General features: G+C 35.0%; 1 protein-coding gene across 1 annotated transcript; it reads left to right on the top strand.

The window, feature by feature from the left end:
* Positions 1-7,692: 7,692 nt before the first annotated feature.
* LOC131605931 (uncharacterized) lies at positions 7,693-19,867 on the top strand. The gene is made up of 4 exons (XM_058878219.1): positions 7,693-7,698; positions 7,908-8,033; positions 8,403-8,501; positions 14,170-19,867. Exons 1-4 carry the CDS (start codon positions 7,693-7,695, stop codon positions 19,705-19,707), a joined length of 5,769 nt encoding a protein of 1,922 aa, XP_058734202.1. The 3' UTR covers positions 19,708-19,867.
* Positions 19,868-19,931: the final 64 nt, after the last annotated feature.

The raw sequence follows: 19,931 nt of genomic DNA, 5'->3' as shown, positions 1-19,931 counted from the left end.
CATCAATGTTCATAAAATTCAACGAACCATAATGCAAAATATCAAAATGTTAGTATCAAAATACAAAGTAAAAGACAACTTTTGTATATTTTTGACGCACTGTTCCTCCTTTATTTTCTATATTGTAACGCATGTCGTGTCTTTCTAAGATGACTTGTAAAGTGTCCATTTAAGGAGTGTCTTCCTCAAACTCACCTCTAACTATGACCTTTCTCTCAGTAGCCATAATACAATGACATATGAGGCTTAGAGAAACCTCTTTCTACATCTCGTGTCATGTAAGGAAGTGACACTCAATAAAACTATTGGATGTATCCGTATATCACAATCCATGGACAAGGAGCTTACACACGAATTACATCCTTTGGGACCAAATGATCACATTACTCTACAAATATCTCTTCAACATTCCCGCGAAGGACAGGGGCACGACCAACAACGGAGGGGTCTCTAGGGTATATCTTGCATATACCCGAACTGCCGTAGGCCTTGCTCAGGTAGATATGCATAAATCGAGGTTCACAAGCAAGCAATCCATAGTACAAGAACATTACCTCCAAGGGTTGTGTCTCATGGTGATCCCTAGATAATTCAATCAACAGTAATTTGGAACAACTCGTTCACCTTATTCCATATGAGTAGGATGATCGTGCACGCACGTAGCAAAACCTTAGAGTAGTCTTTCACATATGTCCAACCAGAGAAACGTGGAAAATACAGAAAAATCCATGCCTGAAAATGATTAAGATGAAATATTAGTAACAATGTAGCACAAGTAGTATGACATTAATATCAATAAGGGTACAAAAATTTACCGTAAATAGACAGTTGTTTCCTTTTAATTGTCTTGTCTTCCTTAAACTACCTTCAACTAACTTGGAAAAAGGTACATAAAACAAGAAATTCCCCTAGTTGTACTCATGAATCTTCTTCAAATCAATGAAGTATCTAAGGTAGATAACGTTGATATAAGTCGCGCTTTTGTCCAAAAATATGGACGTGTCGACCAAAACAATAAGGTATGAACTCAATGCACATGCTCTTTGATATGCAGCCCGTGCATCATCACCATCCATAAATCCAGTCAAGTAGTTTTAAATAGAAATCCACCAGTGAAAATCTAGCAAGACATCCTTTGGTGTTATCTACCTCCTGTTGGGTTTTTCCTGGGTCAGCTCCCTAATAAGTCACCATCATGTATAATGCCTTAGGGCTATTGGTTCTTGAGTAGTTTAATAATTTTCCTGTGTTTTGTGTGGTGTTCATTACACACCATGTAATGATATTGCATCCTACAGAGACCCCAAAATATCCTTCCGAACGTGCCAATCATACACTAATAACTTGATAAACCCATACATATGGATGAGGTTTACACACACTAGAAAAGGATTTAGTTTGATAATGAAGGTGTGATGAAGGAGAGTAAATAAAATATATCTATTATGATAGAATGTGAGGTGATTCAAGAGATATTTTTAAAGGATGATGATAACATGAAACTGCACCTAAAAAAGAAGTTGGGGAAAATTTTCTATCCATAAACCATATATTTGAAATCACCCGCGGAACCAGTAAAAATAAGTTATGCTCCCAAGAAGGTCAAACCAACATCGAGTGACAATACAACCAAGCGGTCTCCATTCTATTTCAAACATGTCAACACACTTTTTCTAGAATCTCCAATTTCACAACCTCAAAAAATTTCTATCAAAGGTGCTCACATTAACAAACTATCTCATTCACCTCCTTTACCAAAAATGATACAAATTATAGAGATGCCACTTTTTATGCACAAACACATATACCATACTGTATATATTAAGAGTGACAATAATTGCGGTTATCGCGTTGCTTTAGCTTTACTGAGTAGCGAAGAGGAGAATCATACACTTGTCCACCAACATCTTATCAAAGAGTTGAAGGTGCATAAGGAATCATACACAATGTTACATGAAAAAAGGAACAATTCAATGAGATCCATGCATCTCTTATTCCTTGTGTTAGCGGTTCAACACTGGAGGCAAAATTGATGAGTTTTCCTGAAATGAGTTATCTTATAGCAATTGCATATAACATGATGTGTATCAATATGATAAGATATGGTTTTTTAAAAACATTTTCCCACTTCGAAAGTGGTCCACCTCAAAATACAGTCTGACATATTATGTGTATTGACCGACTTTAAAAATCACAATATTTTGTTAAAGTTTATTTAAATTGAGACGTCCTATACTACGAACATCCCCTGAGTGGACATCTCATTCCACAAAAGAAGCTTAAATTTGACTGGATAATTTTTTAGATAGGATGAAAGAGTACACCAAGTTAAGTAAGATTGAAAGAGAATCAAATAAGCGAAAGTCAAAATCAGAACCATCCATAGATGTAGATTTAGGTGGTGACATATCTTTTGATGCATTTTAGTTTTATCATATATTTTAATGTGTTTAAATGTATGTCTAACATTACTTGAATAAAAATTGGACTTAAAATTTTCTCTGAAAAAATATAGGTGAAGTGTTTTTGTGAAAATATTTATTTGCCAAAACAGCTTATGTAATAGGTGATTCAGGAATGTAATCCATTTTGTGTTATTTCATACGTAAAAGGGTTAATTTAGATTTCAATATCCGAAATGTGCCATGAGACAAGATTTCTTTTTTTTTTATGGTCCATATTTATTTAAAACTTGTATAAATATGTTTCATATATTGTTAATAAATACACACTAGAATGAAAAAAAATATTGATTTATCACATTTGTGTACATCAACGGTGTGAGACTCTCTCTCCATTTTAGCGTCACAGAGGATACCCCTCTAGTATATCGGAAATCCAAACTGGAGAGTCTCTTGAACTACTCAGACAATCAAATAGTGGTTAAGATCGAGCATCATTCGCTCTAGATTGATAACAAAGGAAAGACGGAGTTCAACAAGTTTGAGTTGAAAACATATGAATGTTTAAGAGTTATGTGGAGTACATGTCACCGCCACACAACAAATGGTCCAATCGAGATGGATGCAATAGTTTCGAGATCGACCGACAATATTCTAAAGAATTTGAACCGTTCCCATAAGAAAGATTTATATTAAGTTATGTTGTTCATCCTCTTTGAAATTGCTCATGGTTTGCGATAACAAGATACATTCCAGATTTAAAAATCTTGACAAATGCCTAAACTATTCCTTATTTCTTCTAAGAAAGAGTTCGTGATAATATGGTAATTTGAAATCTGGACAAATCTTTGAACATAAGCTATATCTATAAATACTTTTCAAATATAAATATTGTTTTTAAAAATTAATTTTTTGAAAATAAAATAATTGATTTTTTAAATTTATTTCCTTAAAATAAAAAAAATAGTTTTTTTTTCTTCTAAAAACTTAAAAAAACAGTCTTGAAAAAATAGAGTTTTTAAATTAAAAAGCATTTTAATAAAAAAAAAATTTAAAAGAAATTTGAAATTAAACAACTGAAATTAAATTGTAAAATAAAAATTTATATATTTTGAGACCTATTTATTTTTAAACCTTACATATTTTAAAGTAATTTATAAAAAGAATTCACACTTTTTAAAAAATGAACTAGTGAAATTTGTAAGTTCGAACCTGCATCCTTATTTTTGATATTATTATACAACTATACATTAAATTGATTTAACGAGACAATTTAAATCAACTTAAAAACCGTTTAAATCGACAATTTTAATTAAAGTATGTTGATATAAATAACCATTAGCACAATTCTTTTAAGGATCATAAAAACGGACAAACACTTTTCTCAAAAGTGTCATATAATTAGAGATGGAGATAATTTAGGAAAAAAAAAACAGCACTGACATGGATGTATCATGTAACGCCCCAGACTGCTTTCGGGATGATCGACTGGCCCCACAAACCAACACGGGTCTTTTCAGCATGTTTTGACCTCACTCGCACGCTTTCCGGGAAACTTCCCAGAAGGTCACCCATCCCAATACTACTCCAAGTCAAGCACGCTTAATTGTGGAGTTCTTATGGAATGAGCTACCGAAAAGAAGATGCATCTTGTTGGTATAGGTAGTACCCATCAATCCTTATAAGAATCCCTCTCATTCCGATGTGGCGACCACCATTGCCCACTTCGGCCTCAGGTGTTCCATGTGGTGCGACCACCCCTCGCCTTCTTCGGCCTCGGGTGTTACATGTCCACCAGCTTCTGCATGGTTCGTCCTCGAACCACATCGTACTGGGAGAGGTCTGGCTCTGATACCATTTGTAACGCCCCAGACTGCTTTCGGGATGATCGACTGACCCCACAAACCAACACGGGTTTTTTCAGCATGCTTTGACCTCACTCGCACGCTTTCCGGGAAACTTCCCAGAAGGTCACCCATCCCTATACTACTCCAAGTCAAGCACGCTTAATTGTGGAGTTCTTATGGAATGAGCTACCGAAAAGAAGATGCATCTTGTTGGTATAGGTAGTACCCATCAATCCTTATAAGAATCCCTCTCATTCCGATGTGGCGACCACCATTGCCCACTTCGGCCTCAGGTGTTCCATGCGGTGCAACCACCCCTCGCCTTCTTCGGCCTCGGGTGTTACATATCACAAGGATCTGTTTGTGCAACACATATCTTCAAGATTCTTGGTCTCCCTATTTCTTTAATGGTTTATCTTCTCTCCATCTAAGATTTTTTCTATATCACAAAATCTACATGCCTTATCTCTACATGTTAAAAGAACCTAAGTCTATTTTCCACCATCTTTTATACTGTTGGTGTTATCCCGACACTCTTTTTAAAATTTTCATTTCTAATTTTATTCTTTCGAGTTTTACCACACATACATCACAACATCTTCATCTCTACTACACTTACTTTAATTTATTCTTGTGTTTATTCTTAATCGCCCAACATTTTATCCCGTACAAAATTGTAGGTCTTACTGCAGTCCGATAAAATTTTCTCTTCAACTTGAGTGGTACTTTTAAGTCACATAAAATACCTTGATATCCTTCTCCATTTCAACCACCTAGCTTGAATTCGATGATTTACATCACCTTCTATTTCTCTATCATTATATATTACGGACTCAAGATATTACTTAAGGGATAATATGATCTTCAATTTTCACCTCTAGACTAAAAAATAAGACTCTGATACCATAATACAACTTGAGTATGATATTGCATTTGAACTTTTGGCTTAACCATCTTTTGAATAAACACAGGGTATATATACAAGATTGCTTACTTGATTCTCAAGTAACAAATTAAACCAAACCTAAATAACCAACTTAAATGAATTACATCTAATAGAATATAGTTTAATAACACTTTTTTTTATTGAACTTACATTCTATATATTTCGTCTTATTTCTGCTTAGGCAAAAATCATATATTTTTATAATTGATCTCCAAATTTCTAATATATATATATATATATATATATATATATATATATATATATATATATATATATATATATATATATATATATATATATATATATATATATATATATTAAAACTACTTATAATAAAAAGAGATGAAGTACACAACATGAATTTAATGTCTCAACATGTGTTGAATAAAATATAAATGAGCTTGTGAGAAACCCAAAAAAAATCCACTTGATCGGCTTGGATGCATCTGAATTCCAAGGTTTTATAAAGAAATTGAAAATATATGAGATAAAATAATGTTGAATACAAAGTAGTGTGACCTTTGGGATGTGGTATGGGATAAAAGATGCATTGTGGAATCTGTTGTAGTGCATATGCATGCATCCCGTGCAGTTGCAGAGTTGCAGCCAATAGTAACGAAGCTACATTCCATATCACGTGGGTTGCAAGTGGTGTATCTCCACGTACCAACCAACAACCTAGCTAGTAGTAGTATGATTTTGACGTAATAAACTTGCATTTGTAGTGTGTTTGTTGTGCCACTTGCATGTACTAGTAATAGATTTTTGATATACAAGTAACTGTGCCAGAATATATAGCTGCTAACTTTGCAAATTACAATGCCATTATTTTCTCTTTTTTGGATATGGTTTGATGCATTTTCTTCCAACTTGACAATTGGGCCATCAAGGCACAATCAAGGCACCTTATAGTATAAAAAATAGTTTTCACTTTGGTAGTTATCGAAAAAAAGTACTAGTAATTAGATAATGATATATGTACATCATATATTATTTACGCCTTAAGGAAAGAGCTGCAGGCATAAATAAGGAAAGAGCTGATAATTTTTCATTATTAAATTAAAATTACTTCCAATCCCATTGCAGATTACTGAACATTGGATTGAATGATCTAACTTAGTCTCTTTGAAATGTGAGGAACAGAAAAATAATAATGACAACTACTACAATGTTAGAATATTAAAAATATAAATTATCTTTATATATTAATTATTATTATTATTATTATTATCATAATTTATTTTTGATTTAAAATTGAGTTTGTTTTCTTAAATTAGAATTAATATTGAGTTCTTTTGTATCAAATTAATAACTATTATCTATAATATTTTTATCTTATCTTTTACACATAATCACAAATTTAACATAATATCGATTTTTATTAAATTACAAATTGTTTCGGCTATTTAATTTTCAAAAGAGTTGATAATTTTGTCTTTTTTAATGATATGTTCTTTCGAAGAAAGAAATTCTCCTCTAGAATCGACAAATTATTTTTGACATATTATCTACTTCTTTGTGTGCTTGAAGATCTGGATTTACTCATATATGAATTCAGATGATTATCTCTCATCGTTGATTTTGATATTGGTCAGATATACTCTTTGTTACCACTGTCTCTATTGGGTTGGTCCATCTCTTTGGATGCTCTTGCAGTTGGTTTTTCACTTCAACTTCATTTTTCAGAGTCATCTCCCGCGACATCTCTAATGTCATTTTCGACGTCACCTCCAATGTCACTTTCAGCGTCATCCATCGTGACTTCCAACACCGGCCACTTTCAGTGTCACTTCCATCATCATCATCGATCCGATGTAATATCACACATCACTCTCATTATCATCTCCTACATCACTTTGAGCGTGATCTCCGTTATCCACGAATATTCGCAGATAAAATCCGTCACGGATATGAGGCGGGTAGCTTAATTGACATCTACGGATAAAATAAATGAATATTTAAATATCCATTTGTTAATGGATATGAATGTGGGTTTAGTGATAATCTTACCCGCAGATATTTGTATCCGTTAATAAATTATAAAAATTATTTAAGTATCATTAGTATAAAGGTTAAATATGTTTTTGGTCCCTATAAATAACTCAAAATCTTGTTTTAGTTCCTATAACATTTTCGTTCAAAGAATGATCCTCATAAAATTTTCCGTCTCTAATTTTAGTCCCTACCGTCAACTTTCATTAACGGAAGCTGACGTGGCACGCCACGTGAAAAACAGCTTGGCAAAAATTTTAAAACGCATTAGTAAAGACTTAATTTATTGTTTTAAAATTTTTTTAAACCTCCTCTAAATAAACCCAGAAAATTTTAGTAAAGACTTAATTTATTGTTTTAAAATTTTTTTTCAAAACTTGTGGATTCCTAAACTTTAATGTGGCATTAACATAACCTTCCTAAATTTATTTTGCGATGGTGCCTGCTTAATTTTTATAACTAGAAGATATGCATTGGTTAGATTGGCCGAGAACAACATGATTGCATGGGCGTAAGTTGGGTGCTATAACAATATCATTCATTCATCTTATGGTCTTACTTGGTTATACCTCATCTGACTACAACATATATTACATATATTGCTAGTCATTGTAAAATGTGCACTTAGTATTTCTTTCAACAATCATTTAACCTGCACCTTATTTTTATTTTATCTGTTGCCATGAACTTATTTGTGTTTTTTCTTTTGACTGATATAAGATTGAGGAAACTGATGAAGCAAGAAAGACGTTCTCAAATGCCAAATCTATTTCGTCTTCTCAATATTTTGGAGACCAGAACAAGGCGAGAGATGCTGAGACTCAGGCTACTTTGTCAAAATTTTCAGTATGTGTCCTTCCTTATAGTAACTTGCTGAAACATAGAGTGAGACATTTGTGTTGATCTTGGATGATCAATCCCCTTATATGGGTCTATATTGGATTGCTTCTTTCAAACCATATTATGCTAGGACTTCTTGCATCAATAATCAAATTCCTGAAATTATTCTAGAATGGTCTAAAAAGTTAGAAGCTAATTGGTGTTACTTATATAGGCGGTAATGGATCAAGTTAACACATAAAGTTTAATCCATTCTAGTGTTAGAATTATCTTATCCATCTGAAAAATAATTCTCTTGAATTTTGAGAATCTGAGTAGGCCAGTATTTGTGGAGTGGGACTCAACTTAACCTTGTTTTTCCTCTTGTTATTTCAGGGTTCATCTTCCATCTCTAGTGCTGATCTTTTTGGTGACAATGGAGACTCCACCATTGATCTTGCTGCCAGCGATCTCATCAATCGATTATCCTTTCAGGTATTCCTTACATTATTAAAATAGAAACTTCATTCTCAGTTTATTTAGAGGAGGTTTAAAACCCCCTCAATCTAATGCGTTTTAAAATTTTTGCCAAGCTGTTTTCCACGTGGCGTGCCACGTCAGCTTCCGTTAATGAAAGTTGACGGCAGGGACTAAAATTAAAGACGGAAAATTTTATGAGGATCATTCTTTGAACGAAAATGTTATAGGGACTAAAACAAGATTTTGGATTATTTATAGGGACCAAAAACATATTTAACCCTTAGTTTAATATACCTCGTCTTTTCATCTTTTAAAAAAATTAGTCATCTTATATTTCTTTCTTTTTTAAATCTTCTTTGAAGAAAACCTATCACATTTTATAAAAATTGGATTAGCCATTTCATATTTAAACTTTTTCAATACTCCATACCTCATTTCAGCAATTTAACCGTCCGCCCAATCGGTGTCATCCTTCCTCTATCAAATCAATGCATTTCTTCTTACTCCTTTATCGTCTGCTCTTCCATCATAACTCACAATCTCACATTATCTTTTTTTTTTTGGTTAAATGAGATGTATGAATATTATGTTTGGATCTTATTATGATTTGGTGAAAAAGAAGAAATTAAGGTGAAGAAATTTTATTGTTAAATTGAGAGCGAATTGTGTGGATGTTATGTGATAATAATTTTGTGTGTCTTTAAAAGAAGCTAAAAATATATTTTACAAAAAATATTATCCACGAATATTTGTAAATATCTGCGGGTACTGTAAAACATGCGGATTACCCGCTTAGCAGATATCCGCATGGATATGGGGTGGATACGAATATCGTATGTATCCAATGGAAGGATACAGATATCATAACATCTGTTCGCATGGATATCCATTTACATCCCTAGTTTTGATCCCCAGAAATACCATTCTTTTTATTTTCAAGCGCACACCACGATTTTCCTCTGTTTTATATATGGCAGAACCAATGGAATAGATTGATTTTTTTACTTTTTACCTCAATTTTACGAAACAACCGAATGTAAAACCATTGTTTTTATATAAAAAAAATACAAAATTTTCATTTTAACTTCAATTTTTTGTAACAAAATTGAACCTAAATTATTTTTGAAACAAAACAAAATGGATTTTTTGAAACAGAACAAATGGATTTTTTAAACCTAACAGAACAAATGGTTCTCCATCCTCCTTTTGGAAGTTCAGGGAAGTATATTTTCCTTAGAGAGATTGTTGGGGCGCCGTCATGAGAAGAATGATGTTTATTCAATTAACTCAACTTACATTGCCCTGACAGATGCAAATATCGGTGTTGTGATCTCCACAAATAGAAATGATTTAATTTTTCCCTTAATTTGTGTTAGTTGAACCCCCTCTAAATGACATGTCCTTCTCGACCTCGATTGTATATTCAATGGTTTGTGTAGTGGTCCTTTGGAGTTACTTTCTTAGTTGTTTGTGATATGTGAGGTTGTGGATACACTATGAGATAATATTTTTATGTGGCTTGGATCATATTTCGTTCTTCCTATGGATCTCTATTCGTTTTTTTAAGTATTTGTATCGGGGATATCTTGGACTAGAGGTTGTATAACTATGATTTAGAATTTAGTCGTATGGTCAGTTTTGAAATCTCATAATGTTGTTATTCATTCATGAACCTCTTTTATCATGGAGGATTCGAAAGACAATAAGATTTTCTCTTATTGACAATGATATATCAGTAGATCTGCGGTCTACTCAAATACTTTTTTTACTAGTTACTGAACCATATTCTTTGCTAGAGCCAATAGAGACTTAGTTTGTCCCAATTCTATGAGTGAAATGATGTTTGATGTTTTTGGATGATTTTGTTCTATTAATGGTGGTTCTTAGTGTCAGATGACATTTTGTAGTATGGTGATTTTTACTTAGAAATTCCTTCTTTTGGTGGTTTGTCGTTTGATGGTCCTCCGATTGTGCCTTTTTTCTTCTGCAGTTGTCTTTTTTTTGGATGGATTCTGACTTTTATATTTAAAAGTATTAAAAAAAATATAAGTATTTTTTAAAAATAATAAAATTAATGCTAAATCTTTTGTTAGGGGTTTGCTGCCAAACATGAATAAGAAGAAGATGAAGATAATATGATGAAAGTTGTAAAAAATAAATTCCAAAACGTGTGCTTACATTAAGCTTTAGGTTCGATTCGTCCCCACCAATTTAAAAAAAATGGATGCAAATGGGTTATCGGGAAAATCTCCTTCAGGATACCCATGACATTTGAGTCCATATGAGAAGCCACAACCATTACACCAAATCAACCATTTTGATTAAATTAACTCACAAAATAAATTTAATCATGTTTATTAATTAATTCAATAGTTTAGAAATTTCTCCAACAATCCTCCACTATTTTCAAAATATATCTAAATTCAATATTTAGGAAATTTCATGATTTCAGATAAAATTATCTTATGGTGTAATTTGAACCATTACTTAATAAGTTAAGTTTTCACTCATCCCGAATAGATTGGTAGACAAACTTTAAACCAATTATTCATTAGACTATTTACAATGGTTTCCAAATTCAACACCCTACTTTTTCACTTTTTATATTCCACATCATCTTCTCTCTCTTCCACCTAATAATTCAACACACATTCAACTTTTACTCACTACTAGGGGTGATCAAAACCAAACCAACCCAATAGAAAACCGCAAACCAAACCAAACCAAACCGAAACCGCAAAAAACCGCATTTGGTTCGGATTAGTTTGGGTCATCTTTTAACAAAACCGCATGGTTCGGTTTAGTTTGCGGTTTGTATTTTATAAACCGAACCAAACTGAATCAAACCACATTATGTTACAACCTAACTTTTACTTAACTCGCATCCAACCCAAACTTAAATCTATAATACCTTAACCTTATGATTACGAACAATTTTCTCATCCTTACACATGATTTTAGTCCCGATCTTCTCAAATCTCTAATAGCATTATCGCGTCTTCTTTGCCACATACATCTTTCCTCTTTTTCTATAATCTCTACTCTCTTATATTCTTTCTTTTTCACCTTCTCATTTTTAGGCAAATGTTCCCTATTTCAGTTTCGTTTTTATCGCACATCTTCTTCTCTAATCTCTCAAATCTTTTGTTTTTTCTTTTTCACCTTCACTAATCTCTCGTATCTTCTATTTTTTTGTTTCATTCTCATAATTTTTATATTGTTTTATATTATTATTTTATGTTTATTATTCCACTTTTTTCTATTTAATTTTTACATATTAAATAGAAACTTATTGTCAAAATATGACGGGTTTTGTTGTTATTTAATAGTGTATGAATGTCTAAATAAAAAATTATGTTATCATCTATATGTATATGAATGGTTCAATAAAATATTTATAAAAAACCGAACCAACCGCACCGAACCAAACCGCATTAGGTTGGTTTGGTTTGGTTCGGATTTTTTTTATAAGCCAACCGAACCAAACCAAATCGCACGATTTTTTCTCTTGCGGTTCGGATGATTTTTTTTGTCAAAACCGCCCAAACCGCACCGCGATCACCCCTCACTACAATAGTTTTGTTTAATAAAATTCAACACCCTACCCCACTACTTTTATTTCATATTCTTATTTTCTTTTATATTTTTGTTTTATGATTATATATTAAAATTAATTATATATTAATATTATTATCAATTGAAATTATGAAAAATGATGAATTTTAATATTATTATCAATTGAAATTATGAAAAATTATGAAAAAAGTGGAATTTTTTGGTGTGTCCAAATCAAATGAACCAAGTCTCTATTTATAGACAAAAAAAAATGATGAATTTTGGTGAAAATAAAAATAAATAAAAAATTTATTTACTATAAAATAAATGACATTAAATAATTATCATGAAATAAAAATATAAACACTCACAACAACCAATAATAATTTGCCAAAAATATTATATGGCCCCCACTAATTTCTCATTCAACATGTTGAATGTTTTCAACACTAAATAATCCATTGTACCAATTCAACTATTGAAAAAAAAATTCAACACCTCCATTGTAAATAGTCTTAGAACAAATGTTCATAACTCACACATGAAATCTCGATATCATTTATCGAATTATTAATATGACACATTTAATAAGGCCTTGTGTCTCGTATCATTTTCATGAGAATTTAAGAATAAAGTCCTTAACTCTATGAAGAGACACCACTTCATTCTCATATAGGTAGACTATATATAAATGCACTCATAATTATGCATTTCAGGAACCATATGTTATTTGTATACTAATACGAAAACTTCATCCTACATCATTTATTCATACGATCCAAGTACTTTTACTCTTTGAGATGTATCCATTGTCAAGTACTTCAATCACTCTAATAGCGCACTTTCATCATTGAACTCAAGACTTAATGTTAATCAAGTGTGAGTTGAGTTTCCACTATTGATGATTAATTAAATATGGGAAATGTTAACCAGGTCTTTGGAGTACTTTTTAAGTGATTAAAATAGTAAGTTATTTTTAAAATGCGTGTATTCAATGCATTGAAAATACATTGGAAATTAAAATAATGACTTTTATAAAGAATATTTTCTTTAATTAGTATACTTAAAGAGTGTCCTGAGACACTATTTAGCAAGACCCATTAAATATAGACTTCTTCCACATCCCTAATGATATTTTCATTGTCTTCAATTATATCCAAAGACATCATATCATTGTCAATCCTTTCGTCAAAGAATTGCAAGATTTTTCAACTTTAATAAATTTTGAATATTCAATCTTTCAACTAGTCATGCATAGGATTACTTTATGTACTTTTGATAGTATTTACCAACTATCATCAAACTATGATTCTTTTGTCATATTAGTACAATTGTCATATACAAAATATATTCTTTTGATAGTTTTGACGAACTATCACCATGACATTTTTGTCATATACGCAAATTGTATGTCATTCTTTACTTGCTAACCTTTTTAATTTGAAGTTTTACTTCTGCATAAATATATTCAAATTATTTAATGCATAGCAATCGACAACCATGATGATCATACAAATTTTTCATAACTACCTTTTATTTTTTGAAGTGAGCAAATATGTAATACATAAACTCTATATAAATTAACACCATAAAATTTATTTCTATTATATATATATATATATATATATATATATATATATATATATATATATATATATATATATATATATAAAATAACAATTTTAACATGAAAAATCAAAAAATAGAAATAATTAATTATATTTCTTTATTAAAACCAATATAATTAATTATTAATTAGTATAGTAAAGAGTGTGAAATTCAAAGTAGATGCCTAAAATAGAATGGTGGAATACTAAATTCTTTGCCAGCACTGTTTGAACTATATGAACTGTTAGCCCAGCAAAACCGCAGCCCATTAAAAGTATTAGAGACAGAAAAATGCCCACTTGGATGAAAGATTATTATACTCATTAAGTGGGGTATCCATTAGGAATAAAATTCTATTTTAAGTTATGCTTGTTTGTATCGGCCCATGGCCCAATTACTAGTAACCCTAAGTATTTATTTGTGCTGCAGCTGCTGTTTGTAGGCAGAAAATATCAATGTTCAAGTTGTTTTAAGTTTGTCTTCTAAGCAATTTTATATTCTGCATTTTATCTTGTCTAAGATCTATCAATTTGGTGCTTTCATTAGTGTTTCTCATTCCTCCATGGCTCCAGCAAAGCCACCTAACCCTTCTTCGAAGGAAATTATCGAGGAGGCTGTCCAAATCTCCTCTGTCCAAATCAGCAATGCCCTCTCCGAAACGCAAGAACAAATCGATACAAGGTTTCAACAAATCTCAGCTGATTTAGCTCAACAAATGGCGCATCTCCAATCGAGGCTGGATAGTGAAAAATCCTTGGAAGATTCACGCTTCGAAGAGCTCATGGCTGCAATCAGCAAGCAACCACCGCTAAAAGAGAAGTCAGTCGCTGCTGCCTCTACTTCCGCAGCCGCAACACAGCCAGGAGCACATTCCTCAGGTATGCTCCATAACCCGTCCTCAATCTCCTTCGGTTCCCCACCCTTTACCCACATTTTATCATCTTCCAGCAAATCCCCAGCCCACCATTCGTCACCATTGTCTCGCACACCCACCCAATCAGTCCCACCTCCCCGTACCACCACTATTTCCACTTTACCACCCTTCACTTCCCTCTCTTCTTCGTACATACCAGCGTATTCATACTCCACCATCCCTACGTTCCACTCAACAATACCTACCTCTACAACTATCCCTTATTCCATTCCTCCATCTTCATCTTATACAGCCACCCTTACACCACATTCTACCCCATTATTTTCCCAAATGCCATTTACGTCAACCTCTAATATTCCCCCTTTACCACCCTTCCGAACACCCAAATTAGAACTTGCGGCCTTTGACGGCTCTAACCCTCTAGAGTGGTTATTTCAGGCGGACCAATTTTTTGGGTTTTACAACTTTCCTCCAGAAAACAGATTATCCTTAATTTCCTTTTACATGAAAGGGGATGCCTTATCTTGGTTTAAGTGGATGCACCACAATAATCTCTTGACTGATTGGTATTCGTTTGTGAGGGAACTCGAATTAAGGTTCGGACCGTCCACCTTTGATAATCATCAGGCAGAACTTTTTAAACTAAAACAGGAGGGTTCAGTCATGGATTATCAATCCAAGTTTGAAAAATTATGCAACCAAGTTGTGGGGCTTCCACATGATGCTGTTCTAAATTGCTTCATTTCGGGCCTAAAATCAGAAATCAGAAATGAAATGGCAATTCATCATCCTCGAACAATCTCTCAAGCTATTGGGCTCGCTAAGCTCATCGAATCCAAAATTCAAGATACCAAGCCCAAATTTTTCAAACCCTACTCTACTTCATCCAACCGTAACCTCCTCTTTAATAAGCCCACCATTCCCCACACCCCCCCTCCTACACCAGCCGCAAGCTCTAATTCTACTTCCCAACCCAGCAAACTACCAATTAGAAAATTGTCCAGCGCTCAATTGCAAGAACGTCGGGCACAAGGCCTTTGCTTCAACTGTGACGAAAAATTTGTTGTGGGACATAAATGCAGCACTAGCAGATTTTTACTATTGCTAGCCGATGATGAAAATTTGGACACAACCTACAATGATGAACCACAACCTGATGCTATTGCTGACCCTGATTCCAATGACACCTATTTCCAACTATCCCCACAAGCTTTAACCGGCCAATTCTCTCCACAAACACTTAAATTTCAGGGCTACATTGGTGGCCTCCCCGTTATGGTTCTTGTTGACACGGGAAGTACGCATAACATCCTTCAACCACGGATTGCCCAACATCTTAATCTACCCACAAAACCTATCCCACACTTTTCTGTGATGGTTGGAAATGGCTCTCACCTCCAATGTGAAGGCATTTCCAATGGTGTTCAGCTGACCCTTCAAAACAAAACCTTTACTCTTCCGTTCTATCTTTTACCTATTGAAGGCGCTGACGTCGTCCTAGGTATGGCCTGGTTGCGTACTTTAGGCCAAATTACAGCTGACTTTTCAGTCCCATCCATCACTTTTACTCACAAGGACTCTCCCATTACCTTAAAAGGCGACCCAAAAACCTTGCCTACCTTAACTACATTTCACCAACTGCGCCATCTCATACACACAAACTCAGTAGCATCATTCCACCTCATGACATTCATACAACATAAGACACCTAAACCGAACCCACCCAACCTTCACGAACAAGCTGCCTTTCCTTCCTCCCTAACCCCACCGAAATTCAAACCACCCAGCCAGGATCATGACCAACAAATTAACCCTCATATTACCAACCTTATCCAGAAATATCCCACAGTTTTCCAGGGTTCACTTAACCTTCCTCCCCCTCGACCTTTTGATCACCGAATTCCACTGTTACCTAACTCACCCCCTATTAATGTTAAACCGTACCGTTACCCCCATTGCCAAAAAGAAGCTATGACATCCCTAATTCAAGACATGCTTAAAGAGGGTCTTATTGTTCCCAGCAATAGCCCATTTTCATCACCTGTTCTTCTTGTCAAGAAGAAAGATGGCACGTGGAGATTTTGTGTGGACTACCGTGCCCTAAACGCTGTCACCATTAAAGATCGATTTCCTATTCCCACAATCGATGAACTATTGGATGAACTGGGAAATGCAACAATTTTTACCAAGATAGATCTTCGTTCAGGGTATCATCAGATTAGAGTTGCCACAGAAGACACTCATAAAACGGCATTTAGAACATTTGACGGACACTATGAATTTTTGGTTATGCCCTTTGGGTTAACCAACGCCCCTTCTACATTCCAATCTGCTATGAATGAACTTCTACGCCCCTACCTCCGCAAGTTTGTTTTAGTTTTTTTTGATGACATTCTCATTTTCAGTTCCTCCCTAAGTGACCACTTGGTTCATTTAGATATTATTTTTAACGCTTTAAAGTCAAATTCTTTTGTTGCAAAATTTTCTAAGTGTGTTTTTGCAGTTGATAAGGTTCATTACCTAGGTCATGTCATATCAGCAGGAAATGTTGCTGCAGATCCAGAAAAGATACAGGCAATTTTGGATTGGCCTGTACCACGTTCACTCACGGCTTTAAGAGGTTTCCTCGGTCTCACCGGTTTCTACCGCCGTTTCGTACGGCACTACGCCACTCTCGCCGCTCCCCTCACCGATTTGTTACGTTCTACTACTTTTTCATGGAGTACAGAGGCTTCTTTGGCCTTTACAGAGCTCAAACATAAAATGACCGACATGCCGGTGCTGGCTTTGCCAGACTTTACAAAATCATTTATCATAGAAACCGACGCATCTGGTGTCGCCATCGGCGCAGTCCTCTCTCAGGATGGTCATCCTTTGGCTTTCTTCAGCAAAAAGATGTGCCCGCGTATGCAATCCAGCTCTGTTTATGTCCGCGAGATGTATGCTGTCACAGAGTCAGTAAAAAAATGGCGTCAATACCTTATCGGGCAAAAGTTTCAAATCTACACAGATCAAAAGAGCCTAAAAGATCTATTAATGCAACGCATACAAACACCTGAACAGCAAAAGTGGGCCTCTAAACTACAGGGATTTAACTTCGAGATTTTTTACAAACCTGGCAGATCTAATCTTGTAGCGGACGCTTTGAGCCGTAAGTTTTCCACCAAAGAACCTCTCTTTATGGCCCTTACTTCTGCCGTCCCTGAATTGATCCACCACCTTCGCCATTATTACACCTCAGACCTCGAAGGACAACAGTTAGTTCAAAATATGTTAAGCAGAGCAGACACTGACTTTAGTTTTATGAAGAAACTTTTGTTTTTTAAAAACAAAATGTACATACCTTCTACACAGTTGCGGTTGGCTCTCATTGACGAGTTCCATAGTACACCAACTTCTGGTCATTCCGGAGTCAAGCCTACAGTTGCACGCTTGACAGCTTCGTTTGCCTGGCCACGCCTACACAGCGATGTCAAGGAATTCATCAAGCACTGCACGATATGTCAACAGAGCAAATATCAGACACAGAAAAAACAAGGACTGCTTCAGCCATTACCAATTCCGGCACAAGTTTGGGAAGAACTCACCATGGACTTCATTACAAAACTTCCAAACTCTTTTGGTCACACTGTTATCTGGGTGATATGCGACAGACTCACCAAATATGTGCACTTTATTGCTCTTCCAACCAACTTCACTGCTCAAGACATAGCTGCTCGCTTTTCAGTTGAGGTTTGCCGACTCCACGGTATTCCCAAATCAATTGTATCTGACAGGGACCCGTTGTTCGTGAGCACCTTCTGGAAACAACTATTCAAAATTCAGGGAACGAAATTAAAGTTCAGCACTGCCTACCACCCAGAAACGGATGGACAATCCGAAGTAGTTAATAGAAGTTTGGAAACTTACTTGCGTTGTTTTGTTAGTGACCATCCCAAACAGTGGTTTAAGTTTTTGCATCTGGCTGAGTTTTGGTTCAATACATCCTACCACTCTGCAATCAAAATGTCTCCTTTCACGGCTCTTTACGGCAGACCACCACCAGCTATCCCGGACTATATCAAAGATTCGGCCTCCATTGAGTCCCTGGATTCTGTCCTACAACAAAGAAAAGAGATTTTGGACCAGCTCAGACTCAACTTACAACGCAGCAGAAAACAAATGGAAACTCAAGCCAACAAGAGCAGACGCGAGCTTACCTTTAATGTCGGTGATTCTGTTCTTCTTCGCCTTCGACCTTATCGTCAACATTCGGTCACCAAAAGATCCTCAAAGAAGCTTTCGAAGTACTACCATGGCCCCTATACGGTTGTTAAACGTGTTGGTGAGGTAGCTTACGAGTTAGATCTGCCATCTTCCTCCAAGATACATCCGGTTGTGCACGTATCCTTGCTGCGACCTTTCTTTGAGGCTTCATCGGCCTTCAACCCACCGGATCTGCCTCTACACATATCTAAACTCTTTCTGCAAAACCAGGAACAACAAAAAAACGGTCAACCACAAACACCGAAACAGAATTCATCATTGAGTCTAAAGGAACACAAAACCTTACCTGCAGCAAAGGCCGGTGGATCTGCCGACACACACATGCAACAAGATCTGCAACTCCTAACTGAGAAGAAGAACATTCAACAATATCTGGAAAGTACTTGTACTTCTACCGCTAACTCACCAAATGAAAGTGCAAGTAGGGTTACACCTCCTTTTATAACCCAACACTCTCCCTCGCCCCCCACCAGCCACGTGTCTCAGATTTTAAAATCCGACCGTCCCAACAACACTACACTTAAACCCCCTTGTATTACTTCTACCAACAATCCAAATTCCCCAACTTACCCCTTATCCTATCCCTTAACCACAGAATCCCAGCAATCTGCTTCTATCCAACCACTTGCCGCCACCTCACCCCTTGTCTCTGCCCAACGCTCACCCACAGTCAAACAACCCGTTAACCCTATTCCTCCTTCCCAATGCTACACACGTGATTCACTCTCCAGCTGTACTCCACACAACTTCAGCAAACTACCACAACCGTGGGCCCCTGCCTATACCTCACAACTGAACCTTGAGGACAAGGTTCCCTTTGGATCCGGAAGTATTGTTAGCCCAGCAAAACCGCAGCCCATTAAAAGTATTAGAGACAGAAAAATGCCCACTTGGATGAAAGATTATTATACTCATTAAGTGGGGTATCCATTAGGAATAAAATTCTATTTTAAGTTATGCTTGTTTGTATCGGCCCATGGCCCAATTACTAGTAACCCTAAGTATTTATTTGTGCTGCAGCTGCTGTTTGTAGGCAGAAAATATCAATGTTCAAGTTGTTTTAAGTTTGTCTTCTAAGCAATTTTATATTCTGCATTTTATCTTGTCTAAGATCTATCATGAACCCAGTCTAACTTATCTAG

The sequence above is a fragment of the Vicia villosa genome, linkage group LG5 (assembly GCF_029867415.1).
Source record: "Vicia villosa cultivar HV-30 ecotype Madison, WI linkage group LG5, Vvil1.0, whole genome shotgun sequence".
Taxonomy (NCBI): Eukaryota; Viridiplantae; Streptophyta; class Magnoliopsida; order Fabales; family Fabaceae; genus Vicia; species Vicia villosa.
The sequence above is the reverse complement of the archived record's forward strand: the minus strand, read 5'-3'. Positions and strand labels throughout refer to the sequence as shown.